Below are 20,266 nucleotides of genomic sequence, written 5' to 3'. Positions count from 1 at the left end.
ATTTTAGTGCAGAGGCTATGGAATTCCATTAACTTCGATCCTGACACACTTCTCTTGCTTCCTCCACATTCATCAATCGTTTCAAACACGCACGCCGGTTCAGAGTAGATCTTACTGAACCTTTCCTAAGATTAAATGTGAAACTAAACTACACACTTATAGACTTGGTATCTGGCATCCTTTTTACCCGACTGTGGCGAAGCAAAAAGGAGGGTTTATTTTTACGAACTTGGCCTTCTTGGACATTTATGTTTTAGGCAAGATGTATTTTTCTCATTTCTCACTATGATTGGATATTATTGATCGTGTCTTCGTATTTTGGCCACCAAAACTTAATTTAATAACCCGTAAAATAAAAAAAAATAGAGACCTGCCATAAATGGCGCCAAATAACTATTTAAAAAAAAAAACAATACGCACCAAACATAAACCACGTAATTTTTGCAAACTCGTTTTAAATGCCGAATTGTGTTTATTATTCCACAGTCACGGATTGAGGTGAATGAAGTTCCTATTTTTATCATTATTCCATCGGACATCAACGCCAATTTAAAGATCTGAGCCAAAGCTAGTTTCCAACTAGTCAAATCAGTTACTTTTACTAAAAGGCAATACACGAAATTACTATGGAGTTTGTATGAAAAAGCTCACTGTGATGTCATAAGTAACGTGAAAAACGTGATAAAACGTCGTATTTATCCAAGAAAATCCCCCCCCCCCCCTCTTCTGAACTCTAAATCTGTCTCTGCCTCAACATACATTAATATAATCACCATTCACAACGCCATCAAGAACGCCGAACATTTGCTCAGATTGAGTCAGATTCGATAAGGTACAATACAACGGTTAAACAGGTATTTCCAAAACGTGTTACATTGTCCATTTTCCTTATACCTACACAAAGCATCATAATATGAGCATTCACCAGTTTTCAAGGAACGTCTACATTTCTTCTCTTTATTGTATACTTATTCTGCTAAACGGAATGGTCAGGGGTCAGTGTTAATTGGCCTCCCAGGATGTAGGATAAGTTAAACATATTCATAATATTGATGAGATGTCATCGCAATCTTACAATAAAATATATTCTTAGAATTGATAAACCTTTACATAAATATGCACCTATCTAATGTCTAAACAAAGATGCGATTAGATTACCTCACACCCGTATAAAAAACCTAGTCTTTTATAAAAATAGTCGTCTGAGAGTAGTCGGTCGCAGGTTCGAATCCAGCATGGGCCTAAACCTATGATTTTCGAAATCGTTTTTCGAATTAATCTTTGGATCATAAAAGATTATCACGTGGTCAGCGGTGAAGGAAAACATCAGCCCACATGCCCGAGAAATGTGTTTCGAATGTGTCCTAAGCTATATTGGGCTGGTTTTCCCTTCGCGGGTTGGAAGGTCAGACAGGCAGTCGCTTCTGTAAAAAATCCGGCCCTGTCAAAACTTCAGGTTAGGTAAACGGTATCTTTCTATAATGATCGATCCAACTTTATATATTTTATTCTTCTATTCTTATTCTTTCTGTATTAGTGAAAACTGACCGACCGACCGATGTAGACGGCGATATGGCTCACGTTAGTCTAACAGAAAGCTCGGTGAGGTGTGGTTACTTGGTATATCTTGCGATGTATGTATCTCTGACTACCCCTGTTAGTTGAAATGGAACGTAATCTTAGTGTTTAGTGCCTATTTTCGTCACTCGTGGCGCTAGTTCTCTTCCCACCATTTTGTATGTCAAACCAACCATTTTTATTTTTTTTTTCTGTATTACTTATCACTTCACTACATAGTATAAAACAAAGTCGTATTTTCTGTACCTATATCCCTATGTACGCTTAAATCTTTAAAACTACGCAACAGATTTTGTTGCGTTTTTTTTTTAATAGAGTGATTCAAGAGGAAGGTTTATATGCACGTATAATAACATCCATTAAATAGTGGAGAAATACTGTTATTTTTGAGGTTTTTAATGTGATGTTGTAAATAATTTAATTTTTTCCTTAGTATTGCACCCGAGCGAAGCCGGGGCGGGTCGCTAGTACTTAATAATATAACCAGTTTATATACCGAATATCTGTTTTATTCACACTATCCAAATCACAACAACCTCAATTGATATACGAGTACTTAGTCGTGGGCTTATTTTTTATGTCTTAAACATTTCCGACTTTGTCAGCCCTTTGCTATTCAATTGAATTCGCATGAATAATAAAATAGCTTAGGTAGGTGAACTTTGTATCTACGTGTTTCGAATTTATATACGAATCTTAGTGTGATGTGCCGTTCCCGGGAATTTTCCCAGAGTAGGAATGTTCAAATTATAAAAACGCTTTAATGGTAAGGACTGTGGCTGGTTTTTTTTTTCAATTAGTGCTTTCTTGTACTCTGATCTTCATCACCATCAGCCCATTAACATCCCCACTGCTGGGGCACGGGCCTTCCCTATGGATGGATAGGGAGGGAGATCGGGCCTTAAACCACGGTTATTTAGTAAAAGACGGTTATTAACGACTGCTAATGCAGCCGGGACCAACGGCTTAACATGCCTTCCGAAGCACGGAGGAGCTCGAGATGAAAACTCTGAACTTATCCATTAAAAAAAATTGTGCCCTTTTTACTGCTGGGAACCAACGTTATCCCAAAGTGGGAACATTCCCTGAAACGCCCATCACTGCTTGGAGAGAGCTTGATTTCTTATTCTTAAGTACATCAACACCGCACTGAAAAGTACCTACCTAATTAATGATAGAGTTGCCATCCTTCCAAATTTTCCGGGTCAAGTTTGGACAAAATAGGGTTGGGATTTGTATGAATGTATTGACAGCCAAGCCTGTGCTTAGAATTTATATTTAAATATATTAAGATCTACGTTACACAATGATGAATTAATGATTTTCCGTGGTTTAAACTACTAAATCAGGAAACTCGGGTTTTATGAACTGGTTTTGGATTTGTGATTTTATTGATGGTAAACTTTATAAGTTAAGTAAAATCCATATAGGTAACATAATATGGGAAAGTTGGACGTTGTAAATTCCGTCCCGCCCATACATCACAATACAAACTTTACCTCATTGGTACAACAGTATTTTATCGACTGTCGCGATGACCACACGTTTCACCATGTTTCGCGGACGGATAACGTCGAAGAAATAGCGTAAATAAAACTTTTTAAATTTAGAAAATGTGTTCTAGAACTTTTAGTGTTATTTTAGTGTTAGTTAGTGTAGTGTATGGACAGTATCAGTCGCCGTGTCCTGGAGTGTTTGAGTATAAAAGCGACGGGACCGGGGTGTATGGGGTGATCAATGTTAGGCCTTCCGGGCCTGTTTCGACGCTTCAACTGCGAGCAAACTTTACTATAGCTGCTCGACTGCCCTCAGTAAGTATCGCATGAGCTATTTGTCCGCCCAATTGGTGAGTGTCGACGTTTTATTTTTTTATTTATTAAGCATCAGCTCGCAAACGACAGCCCGGGACAACCCGGGATTTTGGTTGAATGCGGGGAGCTTTCCCGGCTTTGTAAATGCGGAAGTTAATACCAACTTTCTTAGTTAACTTTTCGCGTATGGTCTGCATGACAACCGCGCCGCGCGTGGCGCGAATTATATCGAGCACTTGAACCAATACCTAAACGATACGAATGCTATCTACGTAGATGAACATCAAACGGCTATTGGTCGAAGCGCTCAATATAATTCACGCCGCGCGCGGCGCGATTGTCATGCAAACCCGGCTGGATCGATTTGGATGAAAATCCAGGAACGGATGAATAAAGCTACTGCGTACTTTCCATTCCACTCGAGCAAAGTTGCTATTAGGCTAGGATAGGAAACATCGGATATGTACCGTGCAACGTGTGCTAGAGGCTTGTCATCGTCGTGTATTGGTTCGGGCCTGCCGTCTATAATTGGCTACTTGACAGTTGTAACACTAAAATATGAAATAAATGTATCGGAAATGGTAGTTTATTATTTAACGATAATTATCCAATAGTTCTTTTTTATTAAGATCATTTTTAAATATTTTATTGTTTTACAAAATAAGAATGCGATGCGTTTTTATTTTATTTTGACAAAACCCAAAACACCGGCGGCCATGATTGACCTTCGTATGACGTCACATTTCACAAAATAAACAAAAAACTATCTGTCTGGTTTCAAAATTTGAAATTAATAAAGAAAAATGTGTTTTTTCTATTATATAAAGCTTTTTCTAGAAAATAATTTATTTTAAGACGTATAAAAAAACGTCTGTATTTTTTAAAATACTTATTAAATCCGGAAATTGTCAAGTAGGCAATTCAAATTCAAAAATATCTTTATTTAGTAGGTAACACTACACGGTACATAGCTACACTTTGAATCGTCATTTTTATATAAGTAAGTACCTAACGAAAGTCTCATCCGTCTAAAACTACTGCAGCTTCTCACAACCTGTATAGCCGGGGAAAAGAAGCTGCAAGAAAAACATCGGTACAGGGCCCTAGACGTTCTTTAAAATATATTTTTAAGTGATAAGCTGTAAAAATACGTTTGATGACGAATGTTAGCTTGTTTGTACGTTATATTATTATGTAATTTTAAATGACAAACGTAAAGAATTAGGAAACCTGATTTTGAATATGCGTGTCTTTGAACGGAATATGTGGTCATTTTACGCTAAATGTGAAGAGGTCGTAAGATGGGCATTAGGCTAGATTCAACTTGTCAAATTAGTTTCTTTTTACTAAACGTCAAAACACAAAATAAAATAAATTGTAAGAAAAAGCTCACTGTGACGTCATAAGAAAACGCGATAAAATGTCGGACTTGTTATTACGTTTACTTGATTAAAATTCATAAATGAGTTATAAGTAAATAGAAAAAACAAAATGTTTTTGGTTACTTTTAGATTTGTCTTTATTTAGTACTTAATCACAATTTCATTATTTATCTTGAACCCATTACACGACCCAATAACATACTTATTTTAATTCAAATTCAAAACCATATGTTTATCTTGTTTTATCATAACAACAAATAAATATATAAGTCATCATCACTAATTTAAGAGCCATGCTTTTGTGTCCATGCTACTTTTAGGGAAATATAGGGCAGTGGTTTCCCTCTTGCTTTCCACCCTAAGTACTTACTTAGATAAATACATAAACATACGCCTATTTCCCAGCTACAAATATGTGGCGCCTTACATAAACTGCCTATATACGTCCCACAGCTGGGCACAGGCCTCCCCTCAATCAACCGGAGGGGGTTTATGTGGCGCCCTAATATTAGTTATTTATTCACGATTTTTTATGGAAATCTTTGAATAAACTAAAGTTTAAAAGTAAGTACTCTAAATAACGCGGAAGCTAAAGCGGAGCTCGGTGGCGCAGCGGTCAACGCGCTCGGTCTGCGATTGTTGAAGTAAAGCAACTTTCGCAGAGGCCGGTCATAGGATGGGTGACCACAAAAAAAAAAAAGATTTCATCTCGAGCTCCTCCGTGCTTCGGAAGGCACGTTAAGCCGTTGGTCCCGGCTGCATTAGCAGTCGTTAATAACCACCAATCCGCACTGGGCCCGCGTGGTGGTTTAAGGCCCGATCTCCCTATCCATCCATAGGGAAGGCCCGTGCCCCAGCAGTGGGGACGTTAATGGGCTGATGATGATGACTCTAAATAACAAAAGTATGGAACAGCCTCAGTGGTCTAGTGGTTAGAGCATTGGGTTCACGATTTGGAGGACCGGGTTCGATTCCCGATGGGGACATTCTCGACATTACTTTGTTTGGTAGGCACATTGCAGACTTGAATCACCTAATTCCATGCTTCGAATGACACGTTAAGCCGTTGGTACCGGTTATTAGTCGTAAAAAGCACCTCCACTAATGAGCAGCGAGGTGGAGTATGCTCCGTACCCCTTTCGGTTAATGGAGGAGAGGCCTGTGCCCAGCAGTGGGACGTATATAGGCTGTTTATGTTATGTAAAAAATCAATAAAATATCGTGCGTGCGTAATTCTTGCAGCGCACGGCTCATCACCTATCTATCACGTTGGTAACAGAAAGCTCGGTGAGGTGTAAGTACTTAGTTCATCATGCGATGTTTATTTTAGCAGTATATATTAGAGGCATGTGTAAGTGTGAGGCATTTTTCTTGCAGCTTCTTTTCCCCGGCTGTACAGGTTGTGCGAAGCTGCTGTAGTTTTAGGCGGATGAGCCGTTCGATATGTAAAAATTGACGATTCAAAGTGTAACTATGTTACCTACTGAATAAAGATATTTTTGAATTTGAATAAGGAATTACTCAGTAAAGCATATTTACTTACGCAATTTATACTGTTTATCAATGTTGAGGAAAATAAATTAGGTAAGTAAGTATATCTGATGTTTGTTCAGGTCATAAGCTTAGATGACCAATACATACATACATACAGGACACGTCTATTTCCCGTTGGGGCAGACAAAGACCACGGAATTCCCCTTACAACAATTTCGACCACGGAGTAGAAGAAAGCGATTGGAAAGGCCCTAACGCGCATTTTGCATGAGAACCGCTGTCGCCGGTTCAAACCCGCTCTCTTTTACTACTGCTCCTACAAACAGATAACTACGATAGCTCTACTGCTTTTCAAATTCCATAGCCACTTTGCCGAAATGGTCATTACTTTGTCGAAATAGTGTGGTTTATGCTAATTGTGGTGATACTGACTGGATGTGAGACTAAGTATATTATGTGGTTCAGAAGGGCGGCAAATAATAAGTGCGTGTTCACTGTAAGGCGTTTACTAGGTGACTGACATAAAAAAGTTCTTAAAGCTAACTTATCTCTATGTTTACCTTAACAAGTAATATGAGCTACGCTACACTACTTTACTGGCAATGTATATTTTATGTGACAGACTGCAATTTTATCATCAATTTCGTAATAAGTAAACTGCAGACAAATGTATTTTTTTGATAAATAGCCGATCATACTAAGGTTTTTTTTAGCTTTCCTGTGATAAGGAGGGATTTCAGAATCATGGCTTGAATCATCCCTCTCACTATTCGTTACGGTGTCACTAAAATCCATACCTACTTGTATGGCTACCTGTACATACTCGTACGGGGTGTAAGTGACATCGTAACGAATACTGAGAGGGATGATTCAGCTCATTATTCAGCCAAAAAACGAAGACGTAAAAATTCACTTGATATTGACTCAGAATCATGGTCTGAATCATCCCCCTCAGTATTTGTTACCATGTCACTAACACCCTGTATGTCAATATCCGGGGCAGCCGGTGTGTCGTGCACTCTGAGGCACGGATGTACGTTATGTACTTTACTTGAATAATTACCCGTAGGTATATTTAAAGAGGACAGTCATTGACCGTTAAGTGACAAGAACTACTTTCTCTGGGTTTTCGCGTGCGTTTTCCTTGTACGGGCTTTATAAAAATAAAAACATTTAAAAGTATAAAAAGTATGCTCAGATACACCTGTGTTGTCGTGACGGTCGTATCTTCGTACATCGCTTAAGACTAAAGTGCGTTGACCACCGAGAGCTATAATTTATTTAAGTATATTATAATTCTTAGCGTAATCATAGAATAAGGAATAAATAAGTACTACGTATAGAACGGCAACTCTCCGCTCCCCACCAACGGCTGAGCTAGGTTTAGTCGGCTGAGAAATGTGGTGTTGGAGGAGGATGGAAAGAATAAGTTGGACAGAGAGGGTTACAAATGAGGAAGTGCTAGTAAGAGTAAGGGAAAAAAGACTGTCGGCGCTGCAGTAGCTCCGGCGTGGGGTTATTGTTTGTTGTAGCAGATTGATAGGATTGCTTCAATGAAAGCTTTGTTTCTTGAGGGGGATTGTTTATTGACCTGATTGTTTCATTACATTTTGTGCGCGTACGCGATTGTTATAGTCGGTAGTTACGTGACGCGGAGATAGATAGAGAGAGTGAATTGAAAAAGCACAGATAATATAGACCGGGAACGGAAGAACGTCTCGGGGTTGCCGTTTTTCAATATTATGGTGCGTTCACGTTGGCGTGAACAAAGACAAATACTGAGAATTATTGAGGACAGAAGAGGCAAGATGATTGGACACCTAATAAGACACGACGAATTTATTAAAAAACAGAAAGAAAGCTAGAAGGAAAGAGAGGAAGGGGAAGACCAAGAAGAGCTTACATAGAACAGATTAAAGAAAAGTTTAACGTCGTGTCTTATAGGATAGTCAAGGAATTGGCCTTTGATAGACTGGAATGGAAAATGCTACACCGACAAGAGCATGGCTCTTAAATTGATGATGATGGATGAATGTGTAGTGTCTGTGTAAAATAAGGTGTTTTGTATGAAGTGGTCGGGGTGTGGTATAGTCGGGCCGGGCATTTGACCTCTAGGATAGGCCTAGGATAGATAAGCCCTCTAAAACATTGCCTTCTGACCGTCGTTATATAAAATGAGCTGAGTCGTATCTTAGCTCGCGGTGGAGGTTGCACTTACTAAGGTACTTCACCTAGGGCAAGCTTTAAATTACCGACTTAAATAAAAGCAAAATGGTTGTCAGGACGCAATGAGAAATGTCGTTGAGTCGCTTTTTTACCTGTGTAGGTAGATATTATAAATAGTTGAACATGGACTCATCGAGTAGGTAGATAGTAGTAGCATAGAATAAGATAAAAGATATGTTATGTTATGTACGTATAGAATGGTAACTCTCCGCTCCCCACCAGCGGCTGAGCTAGGTTTACCTCACCCCCTCGGACATAGTTTAGTGTTGAATCGTGAAAGCTGCGCGGACCGTTGTTTTTATTTTTTATCAGTTCAGTTTATATGATCGAATTTTTTAATTGATTCGAATATTTGACCTCACAGTAATTGTCCGCACCAACGCGCCTGCGTGGCGCCTATATCCTCGTAAGGCCCGATTTTCCAGACACAATAGTTAAACAATGGGATTTGGATTTTAAAAGGACTTTGGGCCTTACGACCATATTATATTTATTTTTCAGGGTGATTGTTCATCAAAACATGCTTATAATTTGCAAGAAAATGGGACCTAGTTTTTTGTTGACCTGACTTATTGTAGATTTGCCGCAGATGGTTAGGATTGCCGGGATTACGGGCATAACTTTATGTGCGTATGCAATATGTGTTTTGTGTGTCTGTGCTCGACCATTATAAGGTAGACGGCGATACAGCTCACCACGTATCACGTCTAACTGAAAGCTCGGTGAGGTGCGGGTACAGTCATGAGCAATTATCATGTACCCACTTTAGAACCCTGTCGCACTATCATATTTGACATTTAATAGACTTACGGTTTAAGTTGTCAAAAAAAATAATATGACATGGTTTCAAAGTGTATATACCTATATTAGTACTCGTGACCGTACTTAGTTCAACTACCAATGGATGTACCTGTAACTACCCCAATTGAAATGTAGACGTGATCTTAGGTTATATTTAATATCTTCTACATACAAATATTTTTATAACGAAGCCCCATACAAAAGACATCAACGAGTTGTGCGTCTAGATTTTATTTAATTATTATTCATATTTATACCTGTTATTACATTATTATTTCCACTGACTTTTCCCTGAGCATTAAAATAATCTTTATATAAAAAATACAAAAATGTTTATTTATAAATTCAGTCATGCATTAGTTTACTGGAGTTTCCTTTTAAGCAAGAAATTGCCTGTGTTACGAAAAACTCCGCTCTTCCAGGGTTTATACTTATTTAATAATTATTTATTATTTATTTATTTATTTACATTTCGCGACTTTACAGTGCAGAAGCGCCAATGCGCCGTGAAACTTTAAATATAAACAGTATAATAAAAAACATCTGAAACTTAAGTTTAAACAATATAAAAACATATTTAATTTTCACACATCATTCATCACCTCGCAGAACCTCAGACACTCGCGACACACATACGTCCACTCACTCACAAACAGATCACACTCTGGTGCTGATGCAAGGAGTAAAACATTGGCGCTGATTCCTGTAACACCATCTAATTTTATTCTATTTTATACCTGTCATTTTCTTACCCGCCGAAAAGGAAAGGGACGGGTAATCGACAGGCATAAAAACGGATCACACGTTAATTTTAGTCACGAATCTAAAACAACCGCCTAAAAATTTTAGATTGATCAATAACCCGACCTAATTAAGTTGACAGCACACATCAAAGGCTTTCAAAAGCTTTGCGTACCAATAAGATACCTTTTTGATTCATTCGGATTATTCATTCATTTTAAAATTAACAGTTGTTAATCATCCGTCCCTTTCATTTTCGGCGGATAAGAAAATGACGGGTATATAACTTAAAATAAAATTAGGAGGTGTCTGCAGGAGTCGGGGTCATTAATTTAGTTACTTGCATCGTAGTGTCACTGGTTTGAATCACGACTCGGCTTGGATAATAAATAATTAATAACATGTGGTTTCCAGGATTTGTGCCCAGTTAATGGCAATAAACTCGCCCCCTATTACTTAGGCTCACGATCTGGAGGTCCGGGTTCGATTCCCGATGGGGACATTGTCGAAATCACTTTGTGAGACTGTCCTTTGTTTGGTAAGGACTTGTCAGGCTTGAAATGAAATGAAATGAAATTTATTGCAGTAAATGTGTGTGTGTGTGTGTGTGTTGCAATCACTTGATTGTCCGAAAAAGTAAGATAATTCCGTGCTTCAGAGGGCACGTTAAGCCGTTGTTCCCGGCTGTTAGCCGTAAAAATCACCTCCACCAACACGCAGTGGAGCAGCGTGGTGTAGTTTGCTCCATACCCCCTCCGGTTGATTGAGGGGAGACCTGTGCCCAGCAGTGGGACGTATTATAGGCTGTTTATGTATGTATTTCACAGAACTACGTAGGCCGCATAGAACCAGTGGTGCAAAGCCCTACTCTGCTGCAAGATTACAACCGGGGGATGCCCCTGGTGTACCGAGTGGACTTCCCCGTGACGTCGCCCCTCCCGCGACCCACACACCTCACTGTCAACGACAATGTGCTCTGCTACGGGCCTGGCGGTGAGTATTAGCTAAATTGAGCCATAGAATAAGGAACACATAATAACGGGTTCTTACCGCGTTTAAATGGGGATATGAGACTCCCGGAGACTAGGGGAGTCTCATATCCCCATTTAAACGCAGTAAAAACCCGTTATTATGTGTTTTAATTATGATAATAACCGCGTAAACTTAAAACAATGTATAGAATAAGGAATATACGGCAGCCGTGGTAGGCCAGTTAGTAGAACGCTTGTCTCTCACTTCCAGCCTTTGAGGTGGCAGGAATCCAGCACAGGCCTAAACTAATGATTGTCGAATTTGTTTTCGAATCCATTTATTTATACCTAAAGGTACATACAACGTTACAGTGAGGCCCAATCCGCTGTATGACGAGAAAAAAATATAAAAACGAATACAACAAAAATAAACAATGAATGAAAAATTCATATTTGGATCATAAATGATTATCACCTGCTCAGCGGTGAAGGAAAACATGGCGAAGGAACCCACATTCCCGAGAAATGCATTTTCGGAGGTATGTGACCTAACCTGTACCTATTGGGTTTTCCCTTCGCGGGGTGGATGGTCAGACAGTCAGTCACTTCTATAAAAAACCTGTCAAATCTTCAGGTTAGGTAAGCAGACCCTGTGAATAACGGGATAACGCTCGAGAAAATAAATATTGACGAAATAGGAACATTTTCCATAAGCCTAGCACCATTAAGTCTTCACGCATGATGACTATTATTTTTCTTCACTAACTAAATTCGTCATTTGAAGAGTTTTATAACAGAAACTTTGTACTTAATAAATTAATAACTTTAAGGTTTGTGATTATTTAGAAGATATCAATGCATAGGATTAACTATCTAGGGACTGATATTAGGCAGGCAAATTACAAAATTGTATAACAATATTTTATGTTTCTTTTTTAGGCGAATGAGACGCTCGATATGTAAAAAATGACGATTCAATGTGTAACTATGTTACCTACTGAATAAAGATGTTTTCTGAATTTGAATTACAGACCTGGCTGGTCCGAACCAGTACGTGACGATGACAAGCCTCCAGCACACTTTGTTCCTCAAAGGAGGCGGAGGACCAGGGTTCTTCCAGTACCCCCAGACAGCGCAGAAGCCCCAACCTGACCTGGACCAGGACTTCTTCCAGCAAAACGATGGGGACACACAGATCTTCACGTTCGGAGATGAAGGAAACCGGCAGGGCTCTTGGAATTCTGGTGAGTTTCTTCACTCACGGTCATAATCCCTACTGCACACCCTCCTAGGCATTAATGGCCTCCGTGGTCCACTGGTTGAGCGTTGGACTCACGATCCGGAGGTCCCAAGTTCGAATCCCGATGGGAACATATCACAAAAAAACACTTTGTGGTCCCTAGTTTGGTTGAGATATTACAGGCTGATCAACCGATTGTCTATTAAGATGATTTGTGTTTCGGAAGGCACTAACGTGTGTGAAACGAAGCCGTTGGTCTCGGTTATTAAGTACTTACTTAAAAGTAAGTAATCGTTACATGAGCAATGTCAGGAGTCTTTGGCGGGTTAATAATAACCCAGACAACGGCGTTGGAGAGGTTGATCGTTGGAGCGAGCTTACCCGCGACCTTCAGGAGAACATACCTATGCTGCGGTCTTATTGCTTTATTGTACACAAAAGAAACTCGTTACATAGACAATTACAGACAAAGAATTGGTACAAGAGACAACCTTATCGCTAATGTAGCAATTCTTGTAGGCAACCTATAAAGACCTTTAGGCCTTTAAGTGGGATTTATGTACTACCAACCCAAGATTTTTGTTATTACAGTCAGCTACCCCAACCACCCGGAGTTGGAGAGGCCAGCGACCAGGCCTCCACAGACCAGACCGCCTCCACCACCGGAGCCCCAATATTTCCCTGAAGTTGTCACACAACCACCACCGCCGCCACCGCGACCTGTCGTGTGAGTACTGGCACAAACGTCTTTAATCAAACACATGACATGGGCTCACGACTGAACCCCGATACCGACCCCGCCAGCGTGGTCGGCGATTTCCCTCATTCACCGCTTATCGCTATCGACCCTCTAAAGTCAATTAACTCTTTCAAATATTATTTCTCTCAGACGACTGTTGTCTTAAATTTTGTACCTCGGCGCTCCCCATTTGTCCGGCCAAGTAGTTAATGCCGTCTACGGCAAATCTACAATAAGTCACTTCAAAAAAGCCGGGACCAACGGCTTAACGCGCCTACCGAAAATATCGTAACATTGCTTAAAGTAATCGTCACCAAAAACTAACAACGCCTCACTTTTGCAGTGACTGCAGCCTTTATGTTTCCATGTTTGCAGTCAAACCCCGCCGCCTCCACCACCCCAACCAGTATCCTCCAACATCGACTGCGGCATCATAGCAGGAGGCAACGAGCGGCAACCTCTCATCTACAACGGGCAGACCTATGCCAGAGGGGACTGGCCCTGGCTGGTCGCCATCTACAAGAGGAAGGATGGGAGTCTCTCCTTCATCTGTTCAGGGACTTTGGTGTCTGATCGGCATGTTGTTACTGGTAAGATTGGTCCTATATACTGTATCTTTTTTTGACGTGACTCATTGTAGATTTACCGCAAACGGCAGACCTGAAGGTGCCCAGTTGGGCGCGAACCTCGGCTTGGTTATACAGGGTGCTAGTGACATCGTAACGAAAACTTTGAGAGATGATTCCGACCATGATTCTGAGTTGATGTCAAGTGAAATTTTCCGTCGCAATCAGTAACAGTAACTGGGACAAACGGCTCGACGTGCCTTCAGAAGCACGGATCGTCTTACTTTCGGATAATCAGGTGATCAGCCTGTAATGGTGTAACCGATCTAGGGATCACAAAGTGAATTTTGAGATGTGTCCCCAGCGGGATTCGAACCCGAGCCCTGATCGTGATTCCGGATCGTGAGTCCAATGCTATACCTAACGATCCGTTTAATTCCAGCTGCTCACTGCATGCAGCAAAAGAACACATTCTCCTCAACAAAAGACATCGTCGTGAAGGTCGGCGTGTACAACCTGGAGGACTGGGGCGATGACGTCACCGTCACCAGGACATTGAACTCGGCGACCATCCACGAGTCATACAATGCTACGTCTCTTGCCAGTAAGCCACAATTCATAAACGGAGGTTTTCAACTTCTGTCCTGCTGTCACTGTTCATTTGTACTTATTGTATTTTAGTCGACATGTCTTCATGAGCCGTGGTAGCCCAGATGGTAGCCCAGTTGGTAGAACGCTTGCATCTCACTTTGAGGTCGCAGGTTCGAATCCAGCACAGGCCTAAACCAATGATTGTCGAATTTTGTTTTCGAATTCATGTTTGGATCATAAATGATCGTCACGTGCTCAACGGTGAAGGCAAACATCGTAAGGAAACCCACATTCGCGAGAAATGTATTTTCGGACGTATGTGACCTGACCTGTATTGGGCTGGTTTTTCCTTCGCGGGTTGGAAGGTTAGACAGGCAGTCGCAGTCGACGTGTCAAATCTTCAGGTTAGGTAAGCGGACCCTGTAAAAAACGGGATTATACTAGGGAGTAAGTCCTTCAATTATGTTATTACTTATATTAATATTTACTTATTTTGTTCTAACCCAGATGACATCCTAGTGCTGGCTTTCGAGCGCAGTGTGGAGTTCAACACGAACATCCGACCAGCTTGCCTATGGACCGGCAGCGCGGACCTCAGCCGCGTCATCGGCGCATCCGGAGTGGTCAGTATCAGTTCACTACTTGGCCGGACAAATGGGGACACTGCGCAGATTCGGCAGTTTTGGGCCTGTTGTCTTAAATTTCACTTATCAGGCGGTAGCGATAAAACTGACGACGCGAAGTTTGACCAAGTCTGCAAAACCTAAATGAACAACCTGATTTTTAATGTAGACAACACTATAATTTAATGTAGTTATCAATTTCGCGCTCAGTTAAAACTACGCTCTCTTCTCTTCTGGGGGGCCCTTCAAGGTCCATAATGACTACACCTGATCTACCAGCGCCTCCTAGACACTGTATAATTGTCGAGAGTAACCAACCCCATCAACCCTGGTGTCAGGGTTAATTTCAGAAGTCTCACGTCCCTGATAATAACGCGATAAGAGCCCGATATTATGTGTTTTAATTACTGTATAAATCATCCGGAGAAGATGTATTATGAGGCCTTATATTGATGATTTAGAGATTATTTCGACACGCTATTGAATGTGAGTTTGATAGTCTCCCTATGGTGCAGGTAGCAGGCTGGGGCCAGAGCGAGCTGGGGCAAGCGGGAAGGGGCGAGCCCCGCATGGTGCGAGTGCCCATTGTCAGCACGTCATCTTGTCGCGCCAGCAACCCTGACTTCCATAAACTCACCTCCGATAACACCATCTGCGCTGGTACGTATGGCCACCGAGCGATGCGTCGCATCGTGCTATAAGAAAATCTACGGGCTTAGCACCGTAAGCACGCGACTCTTTCTCGCCGCGACAGAGATCATCTGTCTCTTTCTGTGCAGTACTGTGAGAGAGTGACGAGTGACGTATGTCGAGGCGAGAAAGAGTTGCGCGCTTACAATGCTAAACCCGCAGGTGTGCTCAAAAGTGACAGATAACATTTCAAGGTTAGACCAGCTGACGTCATTTCACCTTGCGTTGCCATTTCGTAAAAAGTAAATTACTAGGTATCAATGTTTTTATATAATTACTTTGTAAAGAAGTGAAAAGTTTTAATGATTTGTATACATACATGTGACAAGTAATAGCAATTACATACATTAGTCAGTAATTTCAATGATAAAATTTACGTCCTTGGAATGTTGGAGATACCAATTTAATGGTAACACAGTGGTAACATTTACGTCATCGAAGGGCTAGCAATGGCGGCTTGTCATAGGTTTAAGCATATATACCTCAGAACAATAACTAAAGCATAGAAGGAAGGCTAAAATAAGAATTCAGAAACTATAAACCGGCTCTCTTCTAGCTTACGACACAAACTATGAGTGAGAAAAGGACAAATGATTCGCTCTTTGCTTCATTTTTTCCGAGGTTGTCACAACATGAAATGTCATTTGGACCCTCAGAACAATAACTAAAGCATAGAAGGAAGGCTAAAATAGCAACAGAACTCTATAATTCTGCTCTACTTTATCTTACGGAACCGGCGTAATGTTAGACAAAGACGCATATACAAAAATTGTTTCGTAATTTCGTAGGTTGTCACAAGTTTTTCATTGCCTAGTGTTGGGTTTCACTTTAGTAATATGTCGATAAAATTAAATTTACTTACAATTAATGTCGATAAATTTTTTTTACAAGATTTCTTTTTGTAGGATGCAATTATCTTCTTCTTGATGAAAGGAGACTCTGTCTCTGATAGGTAAGTATCTAACCATTTTTGGATTATATTGTCTGGTTTATATTAGTTTGGAGCTGCAGCTCACATTCAGGAAGGAAAGAAAATAGCCAACTGTTATCGTTTCATCGGTAAGTATTTTGTAATATTCGAATTTATTTATGATGTCATCCGCCGTGCACTGGTGTCGATCGACGTGCCGTGCAAATTGGAACCGCCGCCGCCGGGTCTAAGCCGCACAGACAGTAAGAGGCCCGATGGGGTCACGCCATAGACATAGAAAAGAGTATGGACTGGAAATACCTACAGAAAAAACGTGCCACTCTGTAAACATAAAATGGCGGTCTTTACTAGGGCTACAAGCTGTTTCAATACTAGGATTACCATACTCGTACCTACTAGATATAGCATTATACTTAAAAAAATACGGCATACAAGTATTCATAAGAGAACAGAAAGGGAAAGTAAAAGGTAGGTAGGTGGTGTACTGTATCTTTCGTGTAAAACTTGTAAGTATTGTATGTTGTGTGCAATAAAGTATATTTGTATTTGTAAAGGAAGGTTTAGTCAAGATTTATCTAAGTCGCTTACACAAATCTATAACATTCATTACATTCTTTATTGGGCGCAGTTCGTATCAACCTGGAGTGTTGGAGTAGGAGTAAATAAGAACAGGAGGTAAAATGAAATATAAATTAGATCGTAAATCTGTTCATTTTCATTAGCAAGTATTTATTTCACACGTTATTAATTATGTACATTATATTTACAATAAATACAAATTTATTAATTTCTAAACAGTGTCAATTTGCTTAGAAACTGTCTTTGTGACACCCTGTCACATTGTTTTTTTTTTTTTTTTCATTAAGTCGTTTGATCTTGAGGCGGGACTTGTTCAGCTTTTCTTTTAAATTTTTCATCTCGTCTTCTTGAACTGACTGAAATAAAGTTTAATAATAATGTTAAAATAGTATATGTACAAAATAATCTATAAAAATAAAAGTAAAATATATCTGATTTAAGTGCATTGTGCAGCTGGTTGAATTATACACTCTATATATGTATATCATATTAAAAATATAAAAAAAGAAAATTATTTGATATACCTTTTCATGTAAATCCAGTCGACACTTTTGGATTTAATATCTGAAATCAAAGATAATAATAATTTACTTATATAAAACGTGTACAACTCATAATTGTTTAGACATAAAACAACTACAGACTTAGTATATACTAAGTTTATTAAGTACATAATAATATGTAGTTGAATGATAGATAGTATAAACGTGTTGTGATAACATGATACAAATATCTTATCTATCTATCCAGCAGTGAGATGATGCAGGCTAGGCTGAAATTTAAATTTAAACACCATTTCATCTGTCTGATCTATAATGTTCAATGTAGGAATAGCATCGTCTCGAAGACGCCTCCACTTTGAATTAGGAACACACATAAATGAATCCGCAGTAAAATGTTTCGAGCAAATACGGCTGTACTTATTTGGAATCCAATTTCGTCTATTAATGCGAATTATCCATTCTTTCTCTTTGTTATCGTCTACAGGAAATCTAAAAATTAAAAGTATCGATAATTTTAGTACATCACTATGGACAATCAACATAACCTCAAATCAATTCCGTATTCATCGATGAAACGTATAATATAATGGATATCTCAAATATTTTATGCTACAAATCTATTCAGCAAAACATATTACTTTCCTAAAATTGTTCAGCAGTTCACATTTCACTAGAAAATTACAAAAAACTTACCGATGAAACGACAGAAGTTGTTGGCTATTTTCTTTTCTTCCTGAATGTGAGCTGCAGCCCCATACCACACAAGACATAATGTCACACAGTCGAGACACTCAATTATTTGATATAAATAAAAGTTTCTTTCCATTTATTTGGAAAAATATTGTTAAATTATCACTTAAAACAATCTGAACACAAGACACTCGTAAACACAGTTGACGCGACCGTGTCAAATAGTTCGGTAAATATAAGTAAAATCTTCTTATGTATGTTACTATGTATTTGGCCGAGTTAAAATGAGTCCAATAGGTCCAAATGACATTTCATGTTGTGACAACCTCGGAAAAAATGAAGCAAAGAGCGAATCATTTGTCCTTTTCTCACTCATAGTTTGTGTCGTAAGCTAGAAGAGAGCCGGTTTATAGTTTCTGAATTCTTATTTTAGCCTTCCTTCTATGCTTTAGTTATTGTTCTGAGTTTGGACCTATTGGACTCATTTTAACTCGGCCAAATACATAGTAACATACATAAGAAGATTTTACTTATATTTACCGAACTATTTGACACGGTCGCGTGAACTTTGTTTACGAGTGTCTTGTGTTCAGATTGTTTTAAGTGATAATTTAACAATATTTTTCCAAATAAATGGAAAGAAACTTTTATTTATATCAAATAATTGAGTGTCTCGACTCTGTGACATTATGTCTTGTGTGGTATGGGGCTGCAGCTCACATTCAGGAAGAAAAGAAAATAGCCAACAACTTCTGTCGTTTCATCGGTAAGTTTTTTGTAATTTTCTAGTGAAATGTGAACTGCTGAACAATTTTAGGAAACTAATATGTTTTGCTGAATAGATTTGTAGCATAAAATATTTGAGATATCCATTATATTATACGTTTCATCGATGAATACGGAATTGATTTGAGGTTATGTTGATTGTCCATAGTGATGTACTAAAATTATCGATACTTTTAATTTTTAGATTTCCTGTAGACGATAACAAAGAGAAAGAATGGATAATTCGCATTAATAGACGAAATTGGATTCCAAATACATACATACATTGGCCTTATACGTCTGTTTCGGACGATTTATGACGTCATTGCCTCGAAGAAATGCACTTTCTTTCTTTTTATTCCAAATAAGTACAGCCGTATTTGCTCGAAACATTTTACTGCGGATTCATTTATGTGTGTTCCTAATTCGAAGTGGAGACGTCTTCGAGACGATGCTATTCCTACATTGAACATTATAGATCAGACAGATGAAATGGTAATTACGGCCGAGCACCACACACCCGAAGTCTCGACGGCAAAAGGGACAAAATTGTGGGTCCGTGTTAAATTCCCATATTTCGCCAGTTTTTGGGTAGCGGCCTACTCGGCAGCCGGCCCTGCAAGCGCAGATCGCGTCCCACAATAAAGCACGCCCCCTCTCCTAGGGTATGAGCGTGAGCCCATCGGGCCTTTTACCGTCTGTGCGGGTTAGACCCGGCGGTTCCAATTTGCACGGCACGTCGATCAACACCAGTGCACGGCGGATGACATCATAAATAAATTCGAATATTACAAAATACTTACCGATGAAACGATAACAGTTGGCTATTTTATTTCCTTCCTGAATGTGAGCTGCAGCTCCAAACTAATATAAACCAGACAATATAATCCAAAAATGGTTAGATACTTACCTATCAGAGACAGAGTCTCCTTTCATCAAGAAGAAGATAATTGCGTCCTACAAAAATAAATCTTGTAAAAAAAAATATCGACATTAATTGTAAGTAAATTTAATTTTATCGACATATACTAAAGTGAAACCCAACACTAGGCAATGAAAAACTTGTGACAACCTACGAAATTACGAAACAATTTTTGTATATGCGTCTTTGTCTAACATTACGCCGGTTCCGTAAGATAAAGTAGAGCAGAATTATAGAGTTCTGTTGCTATTTTAGCCTTCCTTCTATGCTTTAGTTATTGTTCTGAGATATATACCATGCGTCGCATAAGTAGTAATGAGATGCGTGTAAAACGCTTCTACGCGAACACTGTATATAGATACATTATAACGATACTTATAACTGTGATTTGAATCGGATTGTTTTTTAATCCAGATTCCGCGG

At 39.3% G+C, this 20,266-nt stretch overlaps 1 protein-coding gene across 4 annotated transcripts in view; it reads left to right on the top strand.

The window, feature by feature from the left end:
• Positions 1–20,266, top strand: part of LOC126376242 (serine protease gd-like) — a 115,090-nt gene that overhangs the window by 94,095 nt on the left and 729 nt on the right. The window contains exons 1-8 of one of the 4 annotated variants that reach the window (XM_050023531.1): positions 1,595–1,609; positions 10,861–11,026; positions 12,036–12,248; positions 12,836–12,971; positions 13,359–13,573; positions 13,992–14,153; positions 14,648–14,763; positions 15,279–15,423. In XM_050023531.1, coding sequence (XP_049879488.1) covers positions 10,927–11,026; positions 12,036–12,248; positions 12,836–12,971; positions 13,359–13,573; positions 13,992–14,153; positions 14,648–14,763; positions 15,279–15,423 — 1,087 coding nt within the window. In that variant the 5' untranslated portion in view covers positions 1,595–1,609; positions 10,861–10,926. Of the gene's footprint in view, positions 1–1,594; positions 1,610–3,115; positions 3,390–6,050; positions 6,066–10,860; positions 11,027–12,035; positions 12,249–12,835; positions 12,972–13,358; positions 13,574–13,991; positions 14,154–14,647; positions 14,764–15,278; positions 15,424–20,266 lie in introns of those variants that run through there. The other 3 variants (XM_050023528.1, XM_050023530.1, XM_050023532.1) reach the window with 3 other exon arrangements.

Source organism: Pectinophora gossypiella, chromosome 20 (assembly GCF_024362695.1).
Source record: "Pectinophora gossypiella chromosome 20, ilPecGoss1.1, whole genome shotgun sequence".
Classification (NCBI taxonomy): Eukaryota; Metazoa; Arthropoda; class Insecta; order Lepidoptera; family Gelechiidae; genus Pectinophora; species Pectinophora gossypiella.
Note: the sequence above shows the minus strand (reverse complement) of the source record. Positions and strands in the feature narration are given on the sequence as shown.